General features: G+C 45.9%; 1 protein-coding gene across 7 annotated transcripts in view; it reads left to right on the forward strand.

Moving 5' to 3' along the window:
- MB21D2 (Mab-21 domain containing 2) overlaps positions 1–21,324 on the forward strand; it is a 60,120-nt gene extending 38,796 nt beyond the window's left edge. The window contains exons 2-6 of one of the 7 annotated variants that reach the window (XM_049802964.1): positions 15,097–15,884; positions 16,000–16,154; positions 17,322–17,438; positions 18,999–19,116; positions 19,260–21,324. In XM_049802964.1, the coding sequence (XP_049658921.1) occupies positions 19,262–20,524 (1,263 nt within the window). In that variant the 5' untranslated portion in view covers positions 15,097–15,884; positions 16,000–16,154; positions 17,322–17,438; positions 18,999–19,116; positions 19,260–19,261 and the 3' untranslated portion in view covers positions 20,525–21,324. Of the gene's footprint in view, positions 1–15,096; positions 15,885–15,999; positions 16,830–17,321; positions 17,439–18,998; positions 19,117–19,259 lie in introns of all 7 variants that reach the window. The other 6 variants (XM_049802966.1, XM_049802965.1, XM_049802967.1 and 3 more) reach the window with 6 other exon arrangements.
- Positions 21,325–27,731: the final 6,407 nt, after the last annotated feature.

Genomic DNA, 27,731 nt, shown 5'->3' on the forward strand with positions numbered 1-27,731 from the left:
CTTTGCCATTGTTTTAACTGGTAAATTTGTAGAGAGACCTGATGTCAGCCGTGCAAGGGGAACCTCAGAGGGAAAAGCAGTGAGCTGGTTTGCTAAACTTGAGGCGCTCAACAGCTATGAGTTGGACTAAAAATAAAAACTCTTGGTGTATTTTTATTTCTGTTCTGTTTTCTTCCATTTTTTAAGTCTTTCTGAGCCTTATCTCCTTCAGGGTATTTTCAGTTATTTGCAGCTGTGATGGATAGGAATTGCTCATTTCTTTTCATAAATTTAAGCTGAGACTTTTGCCCCATCTTAGGACTCCAGAAACTGTGGAATTCAGCAAAAACACAGACAGAAGACAAGTAAGAATTGGCAATATGGCCAATGGATCTTCTTCTGTGTCACAGCCAAAAATGGTTTGTAACAAAACATAATAGTCATTACTGCCCAGCTGGCAGGGGCTGTTGATAGCTACTGTCTCAAAAATGCAAACAGGTCTCCATTTTCCTCTCTCTTGTTACTGGGAAGTTTGAGATCTGGCTCAAACTCTGCCAGCAATTCTGTGCGAGAGCTGTCTAAGACCAGCCCCAGGCCTGCTTGTTCTCATTCTCCAACTTGGGATGCGCTGGAGCAGGCAGATCAAATAGTTACAAAGGGTGTGAATAAGCCTTTGGAAAGAGCAAGGAGGCGGCTTGTTTTAGGTTTGCTTCCCAGTGTTTTGTGTGAGTCAGGGAGCTGGTGGTGGTCCTACTTTCACCTCGCAGAGAGCAAAAGTAAGTAAGAGCCCCATACTAATTTGCTGAAAACAGCTGAAAGCCAGGCTCTCAAGATATTCACAAGAGATTGCAAGTCCTCTATTGATTCTTTTTCTCCCCCCTTCAACTTAACAGCTTTTAAAAGACAGTAAAACAGAGGAAGAGCACGCACGCAGCCCACAGCGTGTGGCTGTCTGTCCCAGCCCTCACCTGGATGGCGCGCGTGTGTGACTTGCAGGGTGCACATGAGTGACCACAGGGCGGTCAGTGGGATGGTGTGCGGAGACAGACATCTGAAGCCAGCAGAGAAGAGGCAAAAAACGTCTTCCCCCGTTACGCTGGAGGCTGCTGGCATGCCATTCCGCTGCACGGCAGCAGAGGGGCTGGCTCTCCACCATCACACACCAACTCTGCCCTGAGCAGTCAGGGGCCAAGGTGGTTTACACCTGAGCGGGTCACGTTTCCAGCGGTTGTGGCATGCCCCTGCCATTCTCCAGTGCAGGGGACAAAATAACAGTTGAGTGCCTTGCAATGATACCAGCTCGTGATTGCATTTTTTTGTTTCAGTTTTTAATCAAGAGTGATGTTAAATTTTATGCGCTCATTAAAGCTCCAGCTTCTGGAGCCAGTAAATGATGCTGTGATAATCCCAGCTTTGTTTCTGAGCAGGAGAAGGAAGTCTAGAAAGGCAGTCTGGCACCTTGTAGCCTGGGGGCAAGGGCAGCAACGAGCCCCGAGTTCCTTCCGTGTTTCCATGGGCCAAGTCCATACATGAGCTCCTGTTACAGGTTTTGAACACAAGGGTTGGCAGAGCAGCCTCTGGTCTAGCTGGCGTGTTGGGAAAAGCAGGCAGAGTGCTTTGACTTGCACGGGATATAAGGCTTGTGTGATGGCCACGTATTCGGGTCAGCTCAGCTGAGCAGAGGGGGAAGTAAGTGAGAGAGGCTGCTGTCACTTAGCCATTGGTGTGGGGAATGCGAGCTGCGGTTTGGGGGCTCACTGAACCAGGGCTGTTTACATGCTGAGCATCTCAAGCAGGCAAGAGAGCCAGCCATCTCCCAGCATTTGTCCTTCATGCAATCAAGCGATTGCTCTTCAGCCACACAGGCTCCCTGAAGCCCAATTCCTGCATTTCCTCCCTGCTTTAAGCAGGCTTTGCTTCACTTGTTTCTACATTTGTTTCTTCTGTTACACAAACTCTGGTCTCGGGCTTCTGAGCTGAAATACTTTGGGCTTTCAAAAGCATGACTCTGAATTGCAGTCTCTCTGCTGCGTGCCCAGCTCATCTTACCCTTGGTAGAGTGAGCAATGAAGTCAGCAAGCTAGTGGGTGTTGCTGTTCAATGCTTAAAACCCATGTGTGTCTTCTGAACTGCCAGTTTTGCTTGAAACTCAGACCACTCTCCCTTGGATTCAACAATTATTCCCCAGTGAATCTGCAAGCTTTGTGGCCATGTGAGGGCTCTGTTTGCCACTTCATTCACTTCTTCTCGTTCCTCTGCTATTTTTGCGGATGTGTGGCTGTCCTCAGGACTTTTATCATCCCTGCTATCCTGACTTCCCCAAAGGAGAGGATTTCCTCCTGTGGTCTGTAAACTACTCCTCTACCCAGCCCCCTTGCAAAAAGTGACTGCCCCTCGCAATGTCTGACTGCTGGGGCTGGGCAGATATTCCCTGCACACCAGCCCTTTCCTTTTAACTGGGGTGGAATGGGAAAATGGGTATGCATATTCAGAGTTATCCATCCACCTCCTCATTTTCCAGACTCCTGACTGAGGATGGGTTGCAGGGGAACAAGAACGTGACAGGACACCCTGCATCCTGCCCTGGAGCACCAGGGAACCTATGCCATATGGAGTGCTGTCCAGGGGTTATGTTCCAATACCTGGAAAACAGTTCTGGAGCTTGAAACAGGCTCGCTGGTGTGTTGCTTCTGGATACGTTTGTCTTGAGCCAGCGAGAGAGGTATCCCAGCAGTATTTCCCATGAGAGCCTCTGAGCAGTGTTTCCAGGGTGGGGAGTGTTCTGGGGTACGTCTGCTAATGAGAAATATGTGTTTGTGTCATCCATTAAGTTTTCTGCTGGCTTACAGCTAAAGTGTGGGTGTGACAATAGCTATTTAAATGCAGCTTCAGAAGTGTTTGTAGGAGATACCCAGCATCCCCTGAGAGCTGATTGCTGTTGCTTGGCACGGTGCTACAGTGCGTGCGGTGGCAGCATTACTAACATATTGCTTGTGTTAGCTGGTTTGCTATTTCTGTGAACTCAGAGGATACTTGGGTTTGTTCCTTTGATGCTCCCTCATTCTGGATGCGTTATACATTGCCAGATGTTCACAACTGGCTGTGTTAGACCACAGACATCTAAGGCTGCATTAAGTGCACCCGCTAATCACTCTGGACTTCTTCCTTCGCTTGCCCGTAACTCAGCTAACACACAGACAGTTTGATGGATCTTGGTACTACTGGTGGAGTCATGCTGTAACCTCCTACCTATTCTACAGCACATTGCTCACATCAGAGGGTCTGTATCTTGAATCTCTGAGGAGTCACACTGACAAAATAGGAAAAAAATGTCTTTGAGTAAGAAGCTAGTTTTGACTTCCAAATGTCTCTGCTATTTAGGCCCATTTTGAAATTTTTTACTTAAGAAATTTTATACATGGGATTAAAACAGGCAAATACCACTTTACAAGAACACTGTGGTTTTTTTTTCTTTTTCTTAATGCTTTCCTCCCTTCCCCCACCTCCAGGTAGACTGCATTTATTGCCCTGAAAAAGCTCCCAAATCTTGCTCTTCAAATATATAGCATGGGTCTGTGTGCATTCCCCCTTTGTATTTAAGTTGGAATGCTCCTAGATTACTTTTGTTGCGTTCACTGTGTTCTGAGGATGAAAATAAATAAGAGAAACTGATTAGTTAGCTGTTGATTTCACCTTTGCCTTTAGTCTGAATCACCAGAAGGCCATGTCCTTAAACCAAAGTACCTGTTTCCACTGAACGTAGGAACTGTTCCTCTGCCTGTGTGCAGGTGTTTGCTTGCTGTGAATTTGCTTGCTTTTCAATGAAGAAATAGAATATCTACATTTTGAACTAAATTTACCTGCAATGATTCATTCAGAGCGCTGCTCTTTTCATAACTTAGCATTAGCAATAAATTCTTAACAGTGCTTCTATAAACAGCAGTTGTTCTGCTTTGAAGCCATGATGCACACTGCCTGCTCAGTTATACTGCTGTGTAAAGTGGCATAAATACTCAAAGAGAAATGACACAAAAGGAGCCCTGTACAGATGGTTTGGACAAAATGCTGGCATTTCCCTTTAGTTGTCACAAGCTGGAAATCTGGCATTAAATAGGATTTGTCGAAGGTTTGGTGTCTATCTTCTGTCTTATCCCCCCTTAAACTTGCATCTCGCTCCCACCTCGTACATTGTATACTATCAGAGGATTTGTAACGTACACTCGATGAAAATAATGTCCCAAATCTAGTTTCACAGAAGATAGCCTAGTACTGGAGGTCTCTTTCCTCACATAGCAATAATTGTGTCAGAGCTGGCTTCCTCTTCACCGTAAACCCTAGCAGGTGGTGGGGAAAGATGTTTGTGTGCCTGCATGTGACTTCTTCCCTTGCCCATACTGCAGTGTGAAAACTCTATCACCTTTTGTTTTGAAGGGTTCTTTTTCTCTCTGCTCACAAATCCCACAGGCCTGCTGAGCTCTGCAGCCCGGTACACTGATGCATTCGTGCCATCTGCTGTCAGAAGAGATGATTGCATGTACCTGTTTTGCCGGTTCCTCACAACTTCTGTGGGGATCTCATACAGGGAAGGACAGTGAACATGCTCATAGCAAGGCGGAATGTTTCCTGTCTTCTTGTTAAGGTGGATGGGTAACGGGCAGTAAAGTTTGAAATACAGTTTGAAGCTCGATATTATGATCTAAAGAACCACCAGCAGACTGTCCTAAGCTCGGGAAAGCAAAGAGATGATTTAGTAGCATTATGATTTCATAAGCCATCTTTCTGGGAAGGGGTAAAATGGTGCTTTCTCCTCAAACCCAAAGTTCTGTGGAATATTTCTTGCTTAATTTCTGAGTACTCAGAATATAATTTGGGGCAGGGAGTTGTGATTTAGCAACCAGTTCTACATGAAGGGGTCCTCCTAGTGGTGCCCCTGTCTATAGGCAGAGAATGCCAATGACAGTCGGAGCACAAGCAAAAGTTGCCTCTTTGGGAATCGGCATACTTTTGCCCTCCTCTGGGCTATGCCTGTGGATAAGGGCTGCCTGATGTCTGAGCTTAGCTTGGAAGTGCCCCGATCCCTATTCAGCATGATACCTTCTATATCCCTGGTGGGGAAGCAAATCTGAGAGGTCGTTTTGCCTGATGGCATTACCTAACCCTCCTGGTGGGTTGTTTTGTGAGCCAGGGAGAGCAGAGCAGCATGTATTTGGGTAGAAGAGCTTGCTGGGGCCTCAGGTCTGGGCCCAGCCAGTCGTACAAGGTAGGTCTACATGGGCACAAGTAAAACAACCCCAGCCAAAAAGGCAGTGCAGCTCGGTATATGACTTGTGCTTTGTTGCTGATTGGCTTCAGCTGCAAATCAGTATTTCTCTGTCTCCACCTCTGCCAGCTCCTTCCCCAAGTGCAGCCAGGAACAAATTAGTTGTATTGTTCTCAGATGGCTTCCGGATATGAACTGTGCATCAGCTTTCTCTGACTTCAGGGACGAACATCCTTGTTAAAGGGCCAGCTCACACCCTCATACTCCCACTTCTGCCTTGTGCAATTAATTCTATAGACTGTCTTAGCAAATTTAGGAGGTCTGTAATCTTCTTTGTCCACTAATCATAGGGTGGGGGGCCAGCTGTCAGTGGGAAACTAGTGAGGACAGTGTTAGTCATTCCTTTCTGTGTAGCAGGACTCTCTATTCAGATAATATCCATTCCTGTTGTGCTGGGAAGTGTTCTCATGCAAGCGATAGCTAGCCCTGCAGGAGCTGAGCATCCACAGGGAAATTTTACAAAGTGTTTTCACAGCAACATCTATAAAATATAGGTGAGATTTCTAATTACTGAATTCATTTGAAGGGTCTGTAATGTCCATGTACCTGCCTCTTCTAAGCCTAACTTCTTTATCAGCAGTTGTGAACACAGCTTTTTAGCATTTTTCATTATTGCTACAGATACATTAGGGAATTTGTAGGATTGAAATTCAAGATTATTCAAGCACTGTACGACAATAAGGAAGGTAGTTTAATTTTTGGGAGAAACTTGAAATGCGACAGACCTGCTAGGACAAAATCTACCAGTATACTGTGGTTTTCCTTAAGGCTTATTACTGGAGTGATGTGAGGTTCTCTATTAAATAAAGCAGAGCATAAACAGAGCATTTCTAGTTCTCACATTTGCAGGGGAAAGCTAAGTGAACTAACTGAACTTACTACACTATTGGGTTTGAATTTTCAGAGGTAGCTGCCTTTCCTCTGTCCTCCTTGCAAAAATGCACGGAGAAAATGAAACTTGAAGATCTTGCTATGATTTCATGGCCTGTCTCTTACTTCATGGATGATGTTTGGGTTGGGGACACTGCCTTCTAAAACCTGGGGAGATTAGTGAATGGGATCCTGCTCCCCTGAACTTTTCAGAGTCACCAGTGTGAAGCAGCCCTGGTAGGAGATGAGATTTGAAGAATAAGCTTTGATTGTCATCAGCTTTCCATTACAAGAGAACTTTGAGATCCTACTCCATGAGGTCTTTTGCCTAAGTTTCTGACAGTTCTCTGGACCCAAATCTTGCTTATGTCCATATTCCACTAGATTTTTAGATGAGAAAGGACTTTGGGACTAGGCTATTGGAGAGAATGGCTTCCTGGAACATGCTTTGTGAATTTTATATTTGATTGGCAACAATTTTGCTTTCTCTTCTCTCCTTCATCTCACAATGTAACTATCATCCTGATGAGCTGAGAGATCACCAGGCCTGCTCTAAATAAATGTGTGTGAGGCTTTGTTTCATGCCAGGTAAGCACAAAAAGGCTTTGCACCACATGTGGGGCTGGTCGCCTGGAATTTCTCCTGAGTGAGCAGAGCAGGCAAAATGGGATGAGAGTCCTGTGCAAAGGGCCATGAGTGCTTCATTCCTGAACTCTTACTAGCATTTCAAGCCCTGTTCCTCATAATAGAGAACTGCTCCAAAAATACAGCCCTCATCTCACTGCAAATGCCTACAGGGCATCAGCTAGCTGTGAGCACTGCCAGTCCCTGCCTCAGAGCTCCACCAGCTCCTCCTTCCCACCAGCCAATTCCCACCTTACACAGGAAGGAGGGCAGTTGCAATACCTGGATCTTGCAGGACCATCTGGCTATGTGACTTCTTACTGTTGCTCTCCTAAGATTGCAGTGCATTTCACCTTTGGAGTCCTGTGCCAGAGTGACGGTGGCATTTTACTGCGTGCCTTCACGCAAGGTGGCCCAGGTTCTACCTTGTTGTCGCAGTGGTTGCTTTTCCCTTTCTCTTTTACTCTAACTGTTCCAGCTCCTGAGCTTCCTGGCTGCTGCCTGCGCTGCAGGGATAAGAGATCCTTGACAGCCGCTGGGGCCATGCGCTTGGTGCTTGATGGAAATTGAGTCTGCACAGTGCTTCCTGCTATGCTCTTTAACAGAGGACAGTGCTCAGCTGCACATAAACGACTATAAAATCTGAGAATTTAGGGCCTGGCAATCCCTGTTAGAAACTTCTTCTGGCTTTTGTGCGCTGTCAGAGATGACCTCTGCAAGGTGAAGCTGGGGCAGGACAGTAGGAGCAATGGGACATGGACAGGCAGGTTTGGAGGGCTTAGTTTTTCCTCTGTCTGTCTCCCATGGAAAAGGAGGAGGAATGCCCTTGAAATTTCTGCCAAGTGTTCCCATTCACTTCGGGGGAGCTGCTCTGTTTTCTGCTAGCAGAAAATCTGGCCTATAACTTCTTTTTCTGGCAATGTGGACAAAGAGGATTCTGCATGAATGTCAAAGCCAGCCAGCACTTTACATACAGCTGTTGCTGTACATGGGGCCTTAACAGATATGTTTCATATAGGTGACTTGATGTGGCTCCACATGGCTTTGGCAATGTTCTTGCTGATGGGTGGGAAATTGGTTAATTGGAGGAGGAGGAAACTGGCAGGAAAGCTTGCTCTTCGCTTCATGATCTCAGACACAGATGTATTGTTTAAGCCTTTTTTATTTCAGCACTTTCTGACCAAGGATCTGCATTCCCTGCCTCATCCTGCTGGTTCACTCCATGCTCATCTGCAAGGGCAGAGAAAAATGATATTGTGGTTCTGGCATTGGGTGTCTCAGCCGTATTTGGCCTAACTGTCTTGGTTTCCCCCACTGTTTGGATATAGGATGTGTCAAAGGGGCCAGGCCAGGGCTGTATGGATGGGAGTCCAATGGATTCTGGGGGCTGGAGGGAGGATTCGCTTCAAGTTGTCTTCTCCAACAGATGCCTCAGAAAGGCTTCTGAAGAAATCTGCTTTCCTTCTGCACTCAGAGAACGGATTTCTCCTGTGTCCAGTGCTCTTTTGGGGCTTGGCTCATTTCCTGGAATCATCCTTCATTCCCACTTTTTCTTACCTGTCCCATGGTATAAAGCTAAATAGATTTAGTCACTGGTAGATGAAGAGAATGAAAGTGATTGAAGGGGATGCCATTCTGATCATGTCATTGACCCTAGGAGCCAAGTTTGACAGATTTTAAGGGAAAATCAAGAACATTAGATTGAATTACAGCTGTGGTTATCCACCAACCCTCTGACAGCTGTTTGTTGCCATGCATACTCCACGTGTAAGTTTTAGCTTTGCTGGATGATTTAGTGAAGAATTCTTGAGTCAAGGACAAATCTCCTGCCGCTCTGCAGCGAGGTAAAGCTGTTATTACAGAATAGGCAGGCACTGAGGATGGGCAGTGTTGGTTCAGGCCCAGTTCATAAGGAATAGTGCTGTGATTTGCTCTGGCTGTGACTTACCTTTGTGGAAAACAACTGTGCTAGAGGAACAGAAAACAAGCTGGTAGTTAAGCAGCTGGGGAGAGAATTTCCAGCTTATTGGGTAACTGTAAGCAGGAGACTTGGCAGAACAGCTCAAAGGGCATTTATGATGGAGGCTCTTGTGTTACTTACAGGCTGTGAGGGTGTGGTGGCATTCCTCCGGGCATAGCCCTCTGGCTGGCACCTGAACATAAAGCGGTGTAGCAACTTAGCCCTTTCAGGACAGGCAAACAGATACCAGACAATAACTGAGAACAAAAAACCATCCCAGAGGAGCCCAAAGAGATTTTGCAACCTTGGAGTCAAGTTCTGCTCGATACGTACATGTGGCCCTCTGGCTGACTTGAAGTGAGAGGAGAATGTGTTCCTGGGTCTGGAAGGGAATGGCTTTGCTCATCACTGGAGAGCTGCCACGTGTCTTCTGCGAGAGGCACCTGGCGCTGACTAGTCAGATTGCAATGAGAACTTGAGGGAGGCTGGGGACTTTTTTCTCTTGTGCAGCCTCCAAAACCTTCCCCTATCCTACTTCCACTGTTCTTTTTCAGTGCCATCAACGCCCTTTGTAAAGTGGTGGGATTTGTGTTGCCTTCTTCGGGGGGAATATCCTGAAGCTGAAATTAAATTTTGGGGAGGAGGACTCCATTACATTGAGCAAACTAGCAGTGGAGTGGGGCTAATTTAGCAAGCAAGGCTGCTGAGGTATTTCCCAGAGGACTGTGAAGACATCCGCACAGAAGTCGCCTTTTCAGGTGACATGCAGTGTTGACCACCTCATTTCACATAGAGTCTAGCAATACTAGGGCCTACACTAGTGCTGAGAAGGACAATCAGGTATATGAAGCTTAAATAAGTTGTCCTTTTCGACGTGGAAGAAAGATGACTAAGCCATGTAAAATCTTGAGTGATCTGTAGAAGATGCCATGGTTAGGTGAGTTTCTTCATTTCCCAGAGAACCAGCAAAAGGAAATCCTTTTTGCTACAACATGTACTTTGTGAAACACAGTGCTGCAAGGCACTGACTATACCAAAAATATAAATGATTTAGGAAGCGATGAGAGACATTCCCAGCAGGTAAGTCCATCAGTGCTGTTAAAGACAGAGCTACAAATACTGCCTGTGGTTTGGGAAATCCCAAAGCCAGAAACTGCTCAAAGGTTGCAGAGGGAAAGTTATTATGCTGTACTTTCCTTGCTCCTATGCTCTTCCCCTGAAAGCAGTCAGCAGCAGTTGCCTGAGTCAGGATGCTAGGATAGAAGGATGTGTTATGTACTTCAGTGAGGTTGTTATGCTCTTGTAAAGAGCACAGCAACAGTGAAGTGACTAGGAAAACAAGGGCAGAACAGCCTCTTCTGCAAGGAGCTGCATGTTTGCACTCAAGAAGCTCAACCTGGTTTGTGCCCCTTGTTGTTACCTTGTAAGGGGATCCAAGAGAGGCGTCCTGGTGAGTCTCCCTCAATGTAACATCTTGCTGAATACTTAGCAGTGCTCCGTAAGGGTGTAAGCAGAAATGGCCCATCTAGACCTTGTGTAGCCCTTGCCAAACGTGTACTCTCAGTCCCAGAGGTTAGAACTGATAAAGCAATCTGTCCCCTGGCAGATTTTATCTCTGGGATTGCAGTTCCAGAATAAATGGCACCTTGTGCCATTTCCAAAGGGAATTTTATGTGTTACGCTCACTTAATTATATGGACACTGTATGGACACAGTGTACAGTGTGGAGGAGGGTGTAGCAGCAAGCTGTTCTTGTAAGTACCCTTTCTGTCCCCTCTTCCTTCTGTTCTGCTTGTCAGCTGCTCTCAGACCTCATCACCCATATTCTTCAGACCCTAAAGCACCTCTTTGACTTGCACTTCATATTCTTTGTAGGCTTTCAGCTTTCAGACGCTCTTATCTAGTTTAGCTAATATGACTCTGGAGTAAGTCCATTGGATAAGCAGACTGGCAGGCTGGAAATTCAACATCAGTTTGGAGGGTGACTCTTAAACTCTTGACTACCCAAAGCAGAGATGCACAGCGATGCAGGGGCTCCCTCTGAAAATGCTGGTTCCAGCTCTGGAAGCGGTCTAGCCCTGCTATTGTGGACTCTGAGACCCGAGTATTTTAGCCGAGCATGTCACTGCAGTAACAGCGCTGCTGGTCTTGGTGCCAGGGTGGGTTTGAGTGTTTGTGACAGCACTGGCCTTTGCTGTACAGGCACACCCTTTGAATCTGGGCTTTTCCTTTCTTTTTTTTTTGCTTTTTTCCCCTTGCACTTTGAAATACCCCTCTCCGTTGGCGTACAGGATTTCAGCGAGCTGGGTGGCTTCCACCAGAGCACATGAGAACTGGAAAAAAACTGGGACACTACTTTTAAGATTGTTTTTAGGAAGACTTTGGAGAAAGAAGCTGATTTCTTTTAGGAGGGGGTGCTGGCTCCCTGCAGTGTGTTCTGTCACCATGTCACAAGATTTCTAAAAGGAGCAGAATCAGTAGGACACTGGTGTATCAGTCTGCAAACAGCAGCTTCCTTCACTCACCTCCCGTATTTGACTAAACTAGTATCGGTTCAGTCTCCCCAATCCCCTCCCACCTCCTGCCTCCTGCCTGCTTCCACCAACAGTCCTCTCAAAATGTGCTTTGTAACTAAAGACTCTCCTAAAGAGCTGAGTCTTTCAGTTCTTCTGCCTAACAAAAACTTGTGCTGCTCATAAATAGATTTGCAATTACCAAGGGAAACAGAAGAATCAGTGCAACCCAGCTGCATCAGAGCCGGCCTCCCATCCTGGCTTAAAGAAGCCCCTGAAATTCAACACACGTCACTCGGGCATAGCTGGGAGACCTCTGCGGGGATCTTTCCTTTGAACAACATTCCTCTTCTGCAGGATCTGCTGTTTGCAGCAGAATTGTCAAGGAACTGCAGAGTGCCTGTCTAGTGTCTTTACGAAAAACGATAAAAGCTTTTTGTTTCTTGACTAGCCTGGGATTTCATGTATTTCTTAGAGCAGCCAAGGGTAAGAATTGCCTGGCTGAAGTGGAGGATCCTGAGATTTATCATGAGCTTACAAATTGGTTCTCTGCTAATAACATCTGGTATGTGGTTAGTGCCATCTGAGCAATTCCAAGCACTTTCTGAGCATCCAGGAGGTCAAACTTCCTTAGCTTTTGGGTCTTACAGGAAGGTAATGATTTTATACAGAAGGAAAAAAGGCATGGCCAAGGTTATGCATCAAACTGGGTAGATATGGGAGGGAAAATCAAGAGCCCTGACTATGCTGGGTCCTGTGGAAGGATTAAGCAGTAGAAAGGAGGGAGGCAGTGGTATATGTGGGTGATCCCTAGCCTTCCCAATAGAAGAGATCACCTATATAAGGAAGATCCCTTCTATATGTCTTCTCCCTTGGCTGCTGGGGGGCATATGCCCAGCATAGTGGTTTTTTGGCTGCCCTGGTGAGATGAATGGGCGCTACCCCTGCCTTCAACAGCCGGTATGTCAGCTCCCGGCAAACCTGGGTAGGCTCAGCTTGTCTTAGATGCTGGGCTCAGGCACTGCATCCCCGCAAAGTGTGCTTAGTTTCCCAGTGACACACTTCTGCATATCCCAGAAAACATGCCTGGAGCTGGGGCATGCAGTGCTACAGGGCAAGCTTCCCTACAAGGGCTCTGTGCTGCTTCTTGCTGTAAGTTCTGAACCAATGAGGGCAAATCAGATCTGTTGAATCAAAAGCAATTCCCAGCATTTCTGGTCTCCTCAGAGACATGATTGCTTTGTGGAACCCCTCCGGAGAGCTTCTCTGTGTGCGAGTTCACTTGCCCCAGGGCCTCGGATGAGTCTATGGAGAAATTTAAACATACAGCCCTACTGATGTCAGTGGGGACTTTCTGATTCTTTCATGAGGGATACATACCTATGTTTCTTCCCAGGTGCTGGGGGTGCAGTAGTAGCAGCAGCATGATGCTCACTTTCTTTCAATATGATTGCTAAAAAATGTTGCTTAAGACAGTGGTCAGGTCTGTGCAAGACTGGCTGCAAGTAACAGGAGACTTCTGCTAGAGCACAAGCTAATGATTTGGAAAGGGCACACTTTAAATGCAAGGTCAGATGATGATCAGTGTCAGAACACCACATCATTGCTATTGATTGAAGAAATGAGCATCCAAACCTTTTGTTTTGTGGCGATTAAGTTACCTGTAAAATAAGAAGGAATGGCAGGAGAAGATATCAATGAGAATGCCTGCTCAGAAGTTGGATTTCTCTAGAGAAAATTTCAATTTTAATTCTGTAGGCTTTCTCCTGGTGTGTGAGGGAGAGACAGCAGCTGTGAGAAGGTCACTTCTAATTTTGTCCAGTTCTCCTTACCCTCCCTTCTGTCCACGTGCATGTGTTGAGGTGTGTAAAGCGTCTGAGTGTCCCAGTTCTTCTGATCCTTCACAGAGAGCACTCCATCCCTAGGCTGAACACATGGCGCTTTGGGTCTTTGAGCAGGGTTGGAGACGGTACTCTGGCATATTCTGAACTCCAGTGTGGGGCTGAAGGGCAGGTACCAGGCATGTTTATTCTATGCTACAGCTGTTTTTAACAGCTGATGTTACACAGACTTGTGCTTCTTCTCAAATTAGATGGCAAAGTCAAGAGGCGAGCAGAGAAGCTCGGTAATGAGCAGCAGCTAACATCACCTTTACTTGCTGAATTGTACTGCACAGCTGCCTGCGGGCTGCAGCCAGCCCCTTGCCATTAACCTGGGGTCTTTTCCTTCTGGAAAGAAGGGGCGAACTCCTGGCTGTATACCCCACAGATAAGCTTGTGTGCATCATTTACATGCGTCTGGGGATCATCATGCCCCTAAAGGTTTTTGGCAGCCTGGCAGTGGTATCTTTATGGTTTAGTAGCCTCTTGCTTGCCTCCCGTGCTGGTGATGTATAGAATACATTTGTGATCTTACAAAGTTGAAGATGTTCTGTGAGGGACCACATTAGCTTTCTGAGCCAGCTTGCAAACCCTTTCTGGCACAGAAAGTCTGCAAGGACAGAGACATTAACGGCCACTCATGGTCCCAGCAGCTTACAGGGAACCTTGCAGGCTGTGCAGGAGGAGTTGGGTGATGCAGGTCAAGGAAGAACAGGAGCAGTGCAGATCTAATGCCTGGGTCTGGCTTGGCTCCCAGAAGAACTCCCGTTATATGCTTCTGCCGTGTGCAAGGTTCTGCCGATCCTCCTTTCTGGAGCCTTTCTGAGCACCCCACTGCTCTTTTGACCTCTTTTCCCACTCAGCAGAAGTGTCCCTTAATTCAGTGACTGCCCTGAACATCATCCCATTCAGTTTGATGAGACCAAGTTAGACTAACAGAATGGCATCTTTCTTTGCTTACATTTCCTTTTGGTGGCAATGGTTGTGTATCTAAGGCACCAGGAAGGAAGGCTTCAAGAAGGAACCCAAAATTAGGAAATGCATATGTTAGAAGTAAGTTTTTATGTAATCTTTTCTTGTGGTCAGTTTCTTCAAAGAAAGTCTGTGTGTTCCTCCTTATTTACACAAAGCTGGTGATGAAATAGCAGCAGATCCCAGCAAACACTGCAATAGTCATAAAATCAGTTCATCTGAAATTGTAATGGATAGAGAGCATCGTTGCATTGCTTTTTTTTTAATGGGAAGAACAATCTCTGTGTCATGTGCATCAGACTCCTAGTTCATTCAAGGATGTTTCCCAAATGTAGGTGTTACATAAAAGTAAAATCTCTTTTCTCTGTCTTTATTCTCCTTGTATCACAGTGGTTGGAGTAGAAATAAATCCTATTTTCCTGCCACTGAAGGAACAACAATGGAATGAAATTCAGTCTGTAGAACTCATTTGCTCACCTGTGTTACTCGTAACTGACTGTTTAGTAAACTAACCAGCAAGCTTGGCCTACAGGTGCTGCTCCTAATTCTTACATTGGCTGCTTTTCCCATGCTTGTAAGCATACTTACCTGTTACAATGCCAAGCTTTATAGCTTGGGAAGGTCTTAAACTAGTTACACAGCTAGGAAAACAGAACTCCATTAAGGTGCTTTAGACAGAAGTGGTGACTGAACACCAATCTCTCACGTAGCGAAATACCAGCTTTGCCAAACAACCTTTTCAAAAGAACGTGTCACTCAAGATATGACTACACATTATGTATTTTGCCTGGTAGCAGCAAGAGACTTCTTAAGTATCAGTGAACCTACTTTGATGTCATGAGAGCTGGTCATTCGGCTAAAATAATTTTTTTTGTGTTTGACCCTACAATTTCTGGGTTCAGTCTTTACAGACAACTCGACAGGGCTTCTAAAAATGTCACCAGGTTATCTGTAACCCCTACTTCCTTCTCCTTCCAGGTGGTCCTGGTACTGAGATGGAAAGAAGAGAACTCAAACGGCCCACTGGTGCTATTATCTTAAGTACTTGGGTCAAGTACCAATCTTGATATTTTTCTTCTTTGTATTTGCACTTACATGCTTGCTGAGCTGGAGGGCCTACTTCTAATGTACGTATGCGTGCTTCTCTCAACTTGCGTTTGGGCTGTTGAAACTTGGCATGAAAGCTTTGTGCCAGGGTAGCGTATGCCATACAATGTTGGTTAATGGGATTCCTTGAAATCCTTTCACATTTCAAATGGATTTATGAATGAGGGGGGCAGTTTGAACACATTACAAACCCCTAAAGCCTTAGTTAATCCTGAATTTGGCCATCTCAACTATTTATAGAATACTCTATGCCTATTCTAAATATATTTTCCTCAAGGGGACCTCATCTCAACCCTCTGCTCCACAGCTTAAATTGGATCAGCAATGCTGCTATGATCTGTTAGCAAAAATTCCTTCTCTAGCTCTGTGGCAGAGCTGCAGATGTTGCTGGTCCAGGCCTTGAAGGGGAAATTCTGTGCCAGGCAGAGCTCAAGGGTTTGGATTTGTCTCTGCAGCCAGCCAGGTAGAGACATAGTGATAATATATTGAATCATTTCCTGTAGCCATTTCCTGATATTTTTTTTTTGATTTTTTTTTTTAAATATTCTTCCTCTGCTGGAGGGTCTATACTTCTGAAGGGGGAAAACCAAGTGACTTACTGGCAATGTACGACACCTTTCCCTTTCAGGAGTCTTCAGCCTTGCAAACTAGGCTTAATGGTGAGCACAAAATATTTTCTTTGTATAGGAAGTATAAAGAGTGTTCTGTGGGCAGAAAGCATTTCCTATCGCAAGGATGCTTGAAATTGGTGTTCTCCTTCTTTCTCTGCTATAGGGAAGAGAAGTGTCTCTTCTGTGGGAGTACCTACATGACAGTGCATGGAGAGCTGTGTCTCTGACTCTATAGGATGGTTCTTCCTGAAGTGTTTTCTACCCACCAGGAACAGAAGCCTCCTCTTCACTAGCTGGCCTTTTTTAACCCCTCGAGAAGTAAAGCAGGCTACGCAGGCTTTGTCCAATTCAAGCTTTGCTTTGTATTAGTGAAGGCAGGAGCGCTGTAAGATGTACAGAACTAACATTGGAGGAGTGGCTCCTGCTCTTGTCTGGCTTGGGAGGTTGATGATACATGTTCACTGTTATTTTCCAGGGAGATGAGCATGGAGCATTTAGAAAGCAGAGTTTGAATCCCACTTGCTGTTGATTGAATGCGGTCAGACTGTCAATTCTATTGTTCCCACATAAGGACAGACAATCTCTTCAGGCCAAGAAGAGCAACTTGTCCCACAGTAGATTCCGTAGTGGAGAATCTCTACCTTTTAGAAAAATCATATCATTTTCTTTTTCAGTCAAAGGTGCTGGCTGTACTATAGGATAGAAGTTTGGATACAAAGGGCACACTGCAGAACTTCACAGGACATTTTTCATCCTTCAAGTTTAAAAAAATTTAGAAAAATACACCATTTATTGAATTCTATAGGTTTGAACAGTTTCTTCTGTGGGATAGTTACATTGTGTGTGTCTTTCTCCGGAACATCTGCAGATCTGCATGGCAGGTGCTGCAGATAGCAGTCCTGAGTGGAAAATTTGGGGTCAGTGGAAAATTTGGGCAGTATGGGCCATCAGGACCCTGCATAACTTGAATAGCTGTGCTGCCCCACAGTAAGGGTCGGTACTCATTTTTATGCTCGCAAAAAAGCAACTGCTCCCTGTCCCTATGATGTGATTGACCCAGACTCTGCTCCATGGGTCTTGGACTCAAGTTACAACTGGGGTGTAAAGCACCAAGGCTGCTTGCACTGGTTCAAGGACAGGATTTGGAAGCAGTGTGTCAGTCATGTCTCCAGAAGTCACGTCAATTTAGGCACCCGTTAGAAATCCCCTTCTTCTGGGTACAACGAAGGAGTGACTGCTGCTTATTTGGCCTCAGGGATGGAGAAGCCTGTGCAAGGCTTTGTCACTCCGTAGATCAGGGTAATGTAGCTCGCTGTGTATCTAAGCCTCAGAAAATGTTTTTGAGGTTGACAGAAGCTTTTCTTGGTTATTACCCTTTGAGGATGAATGGGGCAGCATGTGGCAAGATCGCAGAATGGGATTAGCTCAGGACTTAGCAGGAAGAGTTTCTTAGCACTCCTCCAGAGCCATTTCCTTCTCTTGCAGCCTCTGGAGCTGCATGAAATGGAAAGGGTTGTGTCCTTACCTGCCTGGCAGGAAAATCATCCCAGTTCAGTGCAGCAAAATGGACTGGGTCCAGTGCTCTTGGAAGCAATGAAACAGGTAAAGTGTATTTAACAAGGAATTTCACGGGGGGGATTTCACAGTTACCTTGGATACTGCCGCAAGACACATTCCCTTCACACACAGGCCTCTTCCTGCAGTCTCCTTGGCTCTTCCAAGGAATCGGTCTCAGCATAGCTTTAGATTTTGTTCTGGTCCTGGCTTACCTGTGTGCACGCAGATAGCGTTTCCTTGCCCCTGTCCTAGCATGCAGGAAAGGACAGGGGGGTCTCTCTGAAAGCACTGCAGTGCCACTCGGCCTCATGCAGCACTCTGCACCTTGGGATGCTGCTGCTGCACTCTGCTAGGGAGAGCCATTCTGTTCAGGCAGTATCTGTGATCCCATGGGGATGCATTAACTCAGGAAAGGCTCTGCAGTACCTGGGGCTATGCCAGGGTAGGTGCTCAGACTAATGCTGATCATTTGTGTTAGTGTTTCAGTAAAAAACCACTCCTGTTGTGTCTGTTTGTGGTTCCTGGGCTGGCAGTGTGATTGGCAGCTTTCTGGCTCACCTCATCATGCCTCTGGTTAGTTATTCTGATGTCTCTCTAAGACTGGCTTCATTGTAATGGAAGGTCTCCATTTGACCACTCTTGATAAACAACTATAGTGCCTTTCAAAACCTAGAGTAAGGGATGTGTGCCAACAAAAACTAGTACGTTTGTGCTTGTAAGAAATGACGATGTATCCCTTTTGCAGTGCTTATAAGAGATTCAGCGTCTCTATTCAGAGTCACTGGCCTTAGTTCTCTCGTGGCCTAGGTGTGTTGTCTGAACTGAGGCTGGGAAGGAATCAAGAGCGTTTAACCGCAAGACGAACACCAGGAGTGAAACAGCCCACATAGCAGAAGCAGACTACAGAGCAGTTGAAGCGCAGAGCTCAATTTTAGGCCTAATTTGAACATTGAATGAGATGCTAATATCTCAGCTACTGGGGAGTCTTTTCTCAGTCTGCTGTTTGTGTTCTGTGAACAAAGTATAGTAGTATATATAGAATACACAGTGAAAAACGCTTTGCGCAACTGGTGTGGGCAGTGCAGGGTGAAGGAAAGTGTCTGGATTTGGTGATGAAAATGGAAATCTGTCTTCATGTCTGTGCTCTGGGGAGCTGATCAGATATTTTATGGCATGATACCATCATTACAGCTTGAAGAACAAATTTCAGAGCTGGCTTCTGTGATTGCCTGATAGTTTAACCTGATAGTCTTCGTTCCCCCATAAGAGGAGGACGTATTGCCTTCATTCACGTTGCCTTGTTCATCAGTAAATGTAAAGCAAAATATAAAATCAGACCTGCTTGAACTAACATTTGTAGCCATTCATTCACGCACAAACCAACCCCTTGATGCCAGTCCAGCTTTTTTCTATACCACAGAGAAAATAAGAACAGTGAGTCAATTAATATTCTCATTTGTTTTCGAAGTGTCGGGGAAGCATTTGGATACCATGCAAATGAGCAACAAAATGGTGAAAAACTGGTTTAGAAGGTGTTTAAGAAGTTAAATTTAGTCCTGGAAGTGGCTTTGCTGTGTTTTACCAGAGTCTTCTGCTTTTTTCCAGTATGATTTTTTGCTTCCGGTATGATGTTTAGGATGGACTTCACCCATTCCCAGGAATGCAAGGAAAGCCCTGCCCTAAGTCAGTTGGGACTAAAGGTTGGCTGAGTGCTGGGCCTGATGTACGTTTGTGTCACACAGTGACAGATGCCTCTGGTTGCTTTTTTTCCTGCTGCGTATGGGATGGGTTTTAATCGTGGTTAAATCCTGTATCCCAGATGTGTTTGCCTTCTCTTGAAAGGACTTCTCTTTCTCTCTTTTGCAGGCATGGTTCAGAAACTTGACCAGAAGCTGCCTGTAGCCAACGAGTACCTGCTGCTTTCAGGTGGTGTGCGGGAAGGTGTGGTGGACATTGATCTCGATGAGCTGAATGTTTATGCACGAGGCACAGACTATGACATGGACTTCACCCTGCTTGTGCCCGCACTGAAGCTGCATGACCGTAACCAACCAGTCACGCTGGACATGCGACACTCGGCTTTGTGCCACTCCTGGCTGAGCCTGCGTCTGTTTGATGAAGGAACTATCAGCAAATGGAAGGACTGCTGCACAATCGTGGACCATATCAATGGAGCTACCAATTATTTCTTCTCTCCAACAAAAGTTGCAGACTGGTTCTATGACTCTATTAGCATTGTCCTCTCTGAGATCCAGAAAAAGCCTCAGCGAGGGATGCCAAAGGTGGAGAAGGTAGAAAAGAATGGGACTATCATATCCATCATTTTGGGAGTGGGCAGCAGCCGCATGCTGTACGACATTGTCCCTGTGGTGTCCTTCAAGGGTTGGCCAGCTGTGGCCCAGAGCTGGCTGATGGAGAACCACTTCTGGGATGGGAAGATCACAGAGGAGGAAGTCATAAGTGGGTTTTACTTAGTGCCTGCGTGTTCCTACAAGGGGAAGAAGGACAATGAATGGAGGCTGTCATTTGCCAGAAGTGAAGTGCAGCTGAAAAAGTGCATCTCCAGCAGCCTCATGCAAGCCTACCAGGCCTGCAAAGCTATCATCATCAAATTGCTGTCCCGCCCCAAAGCCATTAGTCCATATCACTTGCGGAGCATGATGCTGTGGGCTTGCGACAGGCTACCAGCCAACTACTTGGCCCAGGAGGATTACGCAGCCCATTTCCTCCTGGGTCTTATTGATGATCTCCAGCACTGCTTGGTCAACAAGATGTGCCCTAACTACTTCATCCCCCAGTGCAATATGCTGGAGCACCTCTCTGAAGAAACCGTCATGCTGCATGCGCGGAAGCTGTCCTCAGTCCGCTCAGACCCTGCCGAACACCTTCGAACTGCCATCGAACATGTCAAAGCAGCCAACCGGCTAACACTAGAGCTCCAACGGCGGGGCAGCACCACCAGCATCCCCTCCCCACAGTCAGATGGAGGGGACACCAACCAGCCGGACGACCGATTAGCCAAAAAGTTGCAACAGCTAGTGACTGAGAACCCCGGGAAGTCCATCTCTGTCTTCATTAACCCAGATGATGTCACAAGGCCCCACTTTAGAATTGATGATAAATTTTTCTGAGCTTTCGTCAATGTTTCTTGGGATTTTTTTGTTTGTTTCATTTTTAAAAACTCTTGCAGCGTGCAGGTTTTTTCGTTTGGTTTTCCTTGATGACTTAGTCTCTTGTTTTTTACATATCCAGCGTAGATTGGATCTCTTGCGAACAATCTGAATAAATTATAATTCCTGGTTCTGCAGGACAGTGCAGATTTTGAAACAGTATATTACTATTTCATATGCTGCTTTGATTTTTTTCATCCACCCAGCCCCATTGTCTGCGAGTAGTTTCTAAAGAAGAACATGCATCGTAAACACACATGCCACAGTGTAATGCAGATTTTTTTTCAAGCTTCCATAATTTATGTACATTGTTGGGCCTGGGGAACGGACAGCAGCTCACCTTCCATTGCTTCGGAAATTCACTTCTTTTTTCCATGAGCTTCCATCACCCTAAAGAAATGAGGAGAGACTCTGGGTTGGAAAGCACTACTGGTAATTTGACGAGGCCAAATCTACTGGGCTGAAGCCCAGTTCATCTGTTCTTCACACTTCTCACACTAGGGGAGAAAGTTGACTTTAATGATGATGATGATGCAGCTTTTGGGGGAAAGAGTTGTTTCTGTTTTGATCTACTTTTTGAATGTATTTGTTCATAATTGGACCTTGGACAGTCCAGAGGGTTGTTTCTGCTGCTTTTCCATGCGGAATAAGGTTATGGAATGTTAGTTTTAGCGTGTGTAATTATTCAAAGCCTTATTTAAATTCTATTAAAGAACATACCATTATAAATGTTAATTGCACTAATGAAATCTCTGCCATTACCTCAGTCCCACTGTTTGTGTTTCTTTCATGAATTAGCATCTGTTATTAGGTCTCAGTATTGCAGATTGCTTGAGGCCCCTCGGGTCTCATGGTTTCAGGTGATTTCTTGATTGTCTTTTGTAAAAGGCTCTTCCTTGTTAGCCCTGCTATGTGTGAGAAGTCAGATTTTTGCATTGGCATATTTCTTTGGATGCGTATTGTGTGTTGCAGTGCATATTGCATTAATATGTATTGCATGTTGTTGAAACAGGTTTACCATTAGATAAGGATGTAATGCTAAAGCAGTGGTATGTGCAAAGTGAATCAGCCAGACCTTAAGCAAAGGAGCTACTTTGCTTCTGTAATGCATGTATTAGGCTTGATCCTTTACAGCAGTTACCATTCCCTTGACTCCTGTGGACTTTCTGACTTACCCTGGGACACATGAGATCTTACTTTGGTCTCATGTTTGCAGAAGTTGTGTTTGTATGTAAACTTGTGGTGCAACAGTAGCCTTGAAAAACACATACGCTTTCCTTTTTTTGCATAGGGTAAGATGTATGGTGACAAGGGTTAGTCTCAGCCAAAAATAAGAGTTCAAGGATAGAGTGGCTTTTTGTGGCTGGCTGGCCAGTGACTGATATCTAGGCCTTAAATCAGCAATTTGGGCTTACTGATTATTCCAGAGGAGCTCTTCTGATCCAAACTTGATGCATGTTTTAAAATGTGATTATTAGAGCAGGTTGAAGTATTTTTTAAATATTTGACAGACAAATGAGGTACATATCTAGTCAATTCTAACAGATAAAAATTGTGTATGAAAAATGTGTCACTTTTTTAGCCCAGCCTTTGTGGTAAAGAAACCAGGCTGGTGGGGCAACACACCAGCAGCTTTGGAAACTGCTTTATTAGATGGCAGGGAGGTTTCAATACCTGATCTACCGCCCAAGTCATGTCTTAAAATGAAACTTCGACTCCTCCATCTCTTGGGCATATTTGAAAACTTCACCCCATTGCTGTAGCCAAGATGTTCACATTTACCTGAATTTACTGGTACACAATTACATGAGCCTGAAGAAGCTCTCAGAAATTGCTGGCTAGATGGAGTGGATGAGGATTTAACTTTAAAGCACAATTGGCTAGTGATAATGAGCCCCGGTGCAGCTGCGGTTATGGTCCGGGGAAGGACATGTATTGACTTCAGCGGAAGCAGAACTGGGTCCTACCAGTGTGGCTATTGCCAAAGATGAGTCTCCATTTAAACCTGTGTCACCTGCCGGGGGAGGCAGGAGAACCGACTGGGAATCCTCTCCACAAGTGCTTGGAAAATGCAGATTCGTTGAAATGGTATTTTCCCCAGTCTCCAGGACTTCTGTCTGTTGGAAAAAAAAGTCTGGGCTCCAGGATGAAGTTTCCCATCGCCACATGAGAGAGATCTGCTCAGCACAAAGCAGCAGTAGCCTGGCAGGCAGAATACTTTCCCAGGAGTCCCAGTGTCCGTGCCGGTGCTTCTGAGTTATGCAGAAACACAGCCTTCTTCATGCCAGTTCAACGTCCCGATGACCAGCAGTTTGGCTAGCCCATGTCAAGCTCTGGTGTGTGCTCCTTTTTTTGGTTTTAATTAAAAAACATTTTGAAAAGTATCCATCTTGTTCGTCCTGCATTATGAGGAAAATATGTGTGTGTTGGGTTTTTATGTGGGGGAGAGGAGGCTTGGCTTTTTACTGGACTGGAAAGCAATTTCCCAGGTGGGTCTGAGAGAGTGTTATATCCTCTGTCTGGACTGTCTGTCTTCCAGGGAAGCAGAATCCTAATCTCCAGTAGGTTTTGAATCAGTCTAGTATTTGCTCCTTTCCATATAGTATAGCTCAGTGAAGCAGGTTGCCAGCCCAGAGAGGTGATGTGTGCTTTGTATATTAGAGAACACTGAAGGCTCTGTTTCCTTCATCTCCTATTGTCCCCTCTTGCCTTTGAGTATATGCTGGGGCAGACTTGCAAAATGCATAGGTGTCTATGTAGGATTTCAAAGTAGTAAGTGGGTTTAGATACCAACAACCTATTATTCTTCACTACCCCCTGCTAGTTTCAAGGGGACCGCAGTGCTTTTGCTGTTGGGGAGTTCTTGAAAGTCCTTCACACAAGCATTTTAGAGCACCCAGCCCCATGGGGTTAAAGGCTTGGCCAATCTAACAAACACTGGAGTAAGAGGGAATTTGCTTTAAACTAGCAACGTAGTCATCTTCCCTACTGACATCAAGAGGAGACAAGTCTGTGCTGTGAGCCCATGTCTCAATGGGAGCTTCAGTTCTGCACCCACTGCTATGAGGGATAAGATTTTTTTTTTGCTTTTGCCCATTAGCTACCTTCCTGCTGGCTTTTCCCCATTGCTGGGTGATGTTGCAAAAGGAGTGGGACAATTAGTGAGGGGCTGGCTGCATGAGTAAGAATGTAGGAGGTCTCCTTTATGTGTCTGCATATTACTGCCCTCTACACTGTTGAAAGGGAGGGGAGTCCCAGCCAAGAGGGTCTGGCCTTGAGGCATCAGAAAGGGGGGGAGGAAGAAAAAGTGCCCTTCAGAGGCTCCACTTTCATTTCTCAGCATGAGCCTCCTTGAGCATCCTGGCTGTGATCCTGCTCTTGGGACAAGCTTTTGCCTTTGCTCTTTCTATAGGGCTGCTGGCAAGTAGCACAACAGGAGGAGCAGCTAATTTGACTGGTTCCAGTTGTTGTCACTTCTTCTGGGAGACCCTGAAGAACCTGTCATTTCTTCGTGGGGGACACCTGAGCTGCTGCAGAGCTGACAAAACCACCAGCCAGTGGGGGGGTTATTCTCTGTGCTGTGTTGGTGGGGAGTACTCAAATTTGAGCAGAAGGGAACAACGGCCCCAGGAGCTTTGTGAAAGCCTGCAGTCTCTGCTCCTTCAAGCATGTTATGTGAAGTCTCAGTCACTTCTGGCTGGCTGTGATAAATCGGTTTCTCCACATTTTCCAATATCCTAGCCTGGAGAAATGTTGGTGCTCTAACCAGAAAACTACAACTGAGCATCAGAGTCACTCTTTGCAGGAGATTCAGCAGGAGTTTAACCACCCATTGCCCAAAATAGAAGCCAGTCCCCAAAAGCCATTGAAAGAGCTGGTTTTTTAATGGTCTATCTTTTCTGTTGTCCTTCTGTCACTGTGAGAAATAGCCCTGGCTTTGATCTAAATTTTTGGACTTTCCCTGATTGCCTTGTTCCAGTGGAAAGCAAACTTGTTTTGGCAGCTATGATGGTTCTGGGCTCGATGGGGACATCCGAGCTCTGTGCCCTTCCACTTCTTGGTCTCCTCATGGAGGGTATAGTATGCTGTGAGGCAGGGTTGTGTCTGCTACAAATTGACAGGTCGGTGACTGAAACAGGCACTGAAAGACAGCAGTCACTCTTGATGTGAGGTGTGCCCTCAGCTCAGCTTCTGTTGGCCAGTGTTGCGGCCATATGAAATGATCCCCAAACTGTCCCTGTGGGCACTGTGCTCTAAACCAAGTACAGGGTGGCTGGCTTTGTGCAAGATGCTGTCCTGGTGCCAAGCATCCACCAGCAGCTAGTGGTCTCAAATCAGTTGTTTACATTTTCTGGTAAATCTGGGGTTACAGGGAAAAATGACTACTTAAAAGCCTTAGAAGGCCAGAGATTCCCCACGGTCACATTGCTCTGCTCCCCAGAGACTGGTGCTTAGACCCAGCTCCACTCAGCTGCAGCCTCTGAAAACATTTCTGTAAAGAAGGTTTATTTAGGTGTCTCACCAATCTGCTTGCTGTATAGTGATGAATGCACATGGCAGCTGGATAATCGGACCAAAAGTGTGCAGGAGGTAGTGGCTGGGGCTGGAGGGTCACAGCACAGGACCCAAATCCCATTAAAGTCCATTGGGACTTGAAAATGTGCTTGAAACTCAGTGTGTGCACTTTGCTGGATCAAGCTGATTGTGATCAGACCAAAAGTAAGCAGACGTCTGTCATATTTTATTAACCCATGCGTAATACAAGCAACCATGCATAATGCAAGTGAATGTGGCAGAGGGAAAGGGGAAGATAGACTTTGCTAATGATTATTTATTGAATTTTTTTTTTAAAGGTGTGCATAGTTGGTGCCTAGAATTGCTTAAAAACATCTATCTGTCCCTTTTTGCAGGTTCAGTGCTGGATACGTTTTGCCGCTTTGTTTTGTATTAAAGCCAGTGTGTTTGAAAGGTCACTGGGCAGCTGAGTGCAATAATGGTCAGATTCTGCAGGCATTGCTCAGTGATTAGAAATATTCAGCATGCAAATAGCTTGTTCAACTTCAGCAAGTACATCATCTCCCTCCTGCCAGCCTTGCTTGGGGTGAGCTAATGGACTTTTAACATTATACAGCTTAGAGAGTGACTGTCTCTAATAGCTCCTGATTAAGCTCTCCAGAAAGGCAAATAACCATCATGGGGCAAAGGCTAAGCGAGGAGAGGGGGGCAAAAAAGCACAGATATTAAAAAGTTGCTGGCCAAGGGACTCTTGCTGACATGTTTTGTGTTTAGGGAAATTCAGCATTATATTTAGCACATTTTGGCTTTTGAGAACTGTCTGTCAAATGAATCCCAATTTATTTCCTCTGAATGCTCTTAGAATAGTGATAAAATAGCCCTCCATCCCTTCTCCTCCCCCTCTGCCCATTTATAATCTATTATTTTAGGGCTGCTCTGAGGAACTATTGTGTTTTCCTATTATCATTGTCCCTGGCTCAGCACTGTGCTTCCAAGCTGAATGTAGGCTTTTGGGGGTTATTTTTATCTTACTGACCTTCTGTGGTAGAGGAACACGCTCTCATTCAGTCTCCAGACAGCCTGATTTGCCAAGCAGAGAGATGTGGGTGCATATCGGGGGCATCAGGCTCTCTTTAAACTGACTCGGCCCTGTCTTTCCCTCTCAGTTTTTGTGTTAGGAATATCAACATGGAAGACATGACTGAGGTCTTGCAAGGCACAGAGAAGATGATACGTGACTCTGAAGTCAAGCAAGCTCTAGTGCAAAGTGGAAATTGAGCCCAAACAGCTACTTTCCTCCCTGATTCTCAACCCCTCTGACCCCTTTGGTTTAGCTTTCTTTTGGGGAGGTGGAGAGGAGAGAGATGAGCTGCTTTTGTCCACTTCAGTGGGTACAAATCATAGCTTTGGTTTAGGATGTTAGACACTTCATTCACTAATGGCTCTGTCTCCAGGGCTCCCTATTGCTTTACACCCCATCATGACATTGGAGGGACAGGGAGAGGGTTTTATCATCTGTTCAGCCACTTCACAACAGAACTGGAAAGGAAGGAACGGGCTTTTTGCATGAAGGGCTAGCACCCTTGTGTCCCTCTCCTGCCTCCTGTATGCCAAGGCTCACGCACATAGTGTGGTAACAGCCACTTCTGAGGGCTTCAGCTGATCAGAGAATAAAGGCCAATGTGCTTCTGTGCAAACCAGCCAGCTCCCCCTCCCTTGCAGGGCAAGTCAGCTTTCTATCTGAAGTCAGTGCTCTCAGGGCAGACTTTGGCTGGTTGTGTTTAGAGAGTACAGGCTGGGTCTGTATCCGCAGATGACAGCAGGCCAGGGACAGCTTCTACAACTGCCACGTTAAGACATAACTCCACCCGGCTGATCTGAAACAGCACGGAGGAGAAAATCCTTCCTGCAGGGAGGCTGCTGCAAAGTCCATCCTTTCCCACCAGCACTATGACTTGTGTAGTGACCAGGAGAAGACTCCATGCCTAGTGCTACCATAAAGGCACCCTTGTGTCTAAGAGCTTATGGGTGTCAGGCAGCAGCCGCTATCCCTGAGGGGAGCTGGGGGTCTTCTGCCTCCTGCCACCATGTGGGACAGAGACCAGGGCTGTCTTAGGACTATCCCGGCAAGGACAGCAAAGGGGGAGCTGGAGTGGTTGAGGACACACTCTCCCCCCACTCTGACCCTCAATCTCTGCAACACCATCATAGTTGCAGCAACTGGTTGCAGCTTCTATGATAAGGCGCCATTTGTGGAGCTTTCAGGAAGAGAGGCTGGATGTTACCTGGCAAAGATGGCTCTCAGGGAAATCCTGCAGTGAGCCCAGTGATTCCTGTGCCTCCATACTCACTTAGGGAAGTCCTCAGTGCCTGCAAGGCCCTTCACTGTGCCTTACACCTTCTTTGCAGCCATGTAAACTAATGCAGAAGAGTTGGGGCAGTGAGGAGCAAGGACCAGCAACAGCGTCTCTGCGAAGGACGTTTCCCTTCTACCTCCCATGGTGTCCAGTACACGCGCATTCAGCTGTGATTGTCCTGTGAGGATCCTCCAAATCTTCCTCAACTATTAATGACTGATACAGGGCTCAGAGGAGCCACTTTAGTCATGGAGTTCAGCCACCACTACAGTCAAAAACACCAACGCCGGTGGTTT

The sequence above is a fragment of the Accipiter gentilis genome, chromosome 6, assembly GCF_929443795.1.
Source record: "Accipiter gentilis chromosome 6, bAccGen1.1, whole genome shotgun sequence".
NCBI lineage: Eukaryota > Metazoa > Chordata > Aves > Accipitriformes > Accipitridae > Astur > Astur gentilis.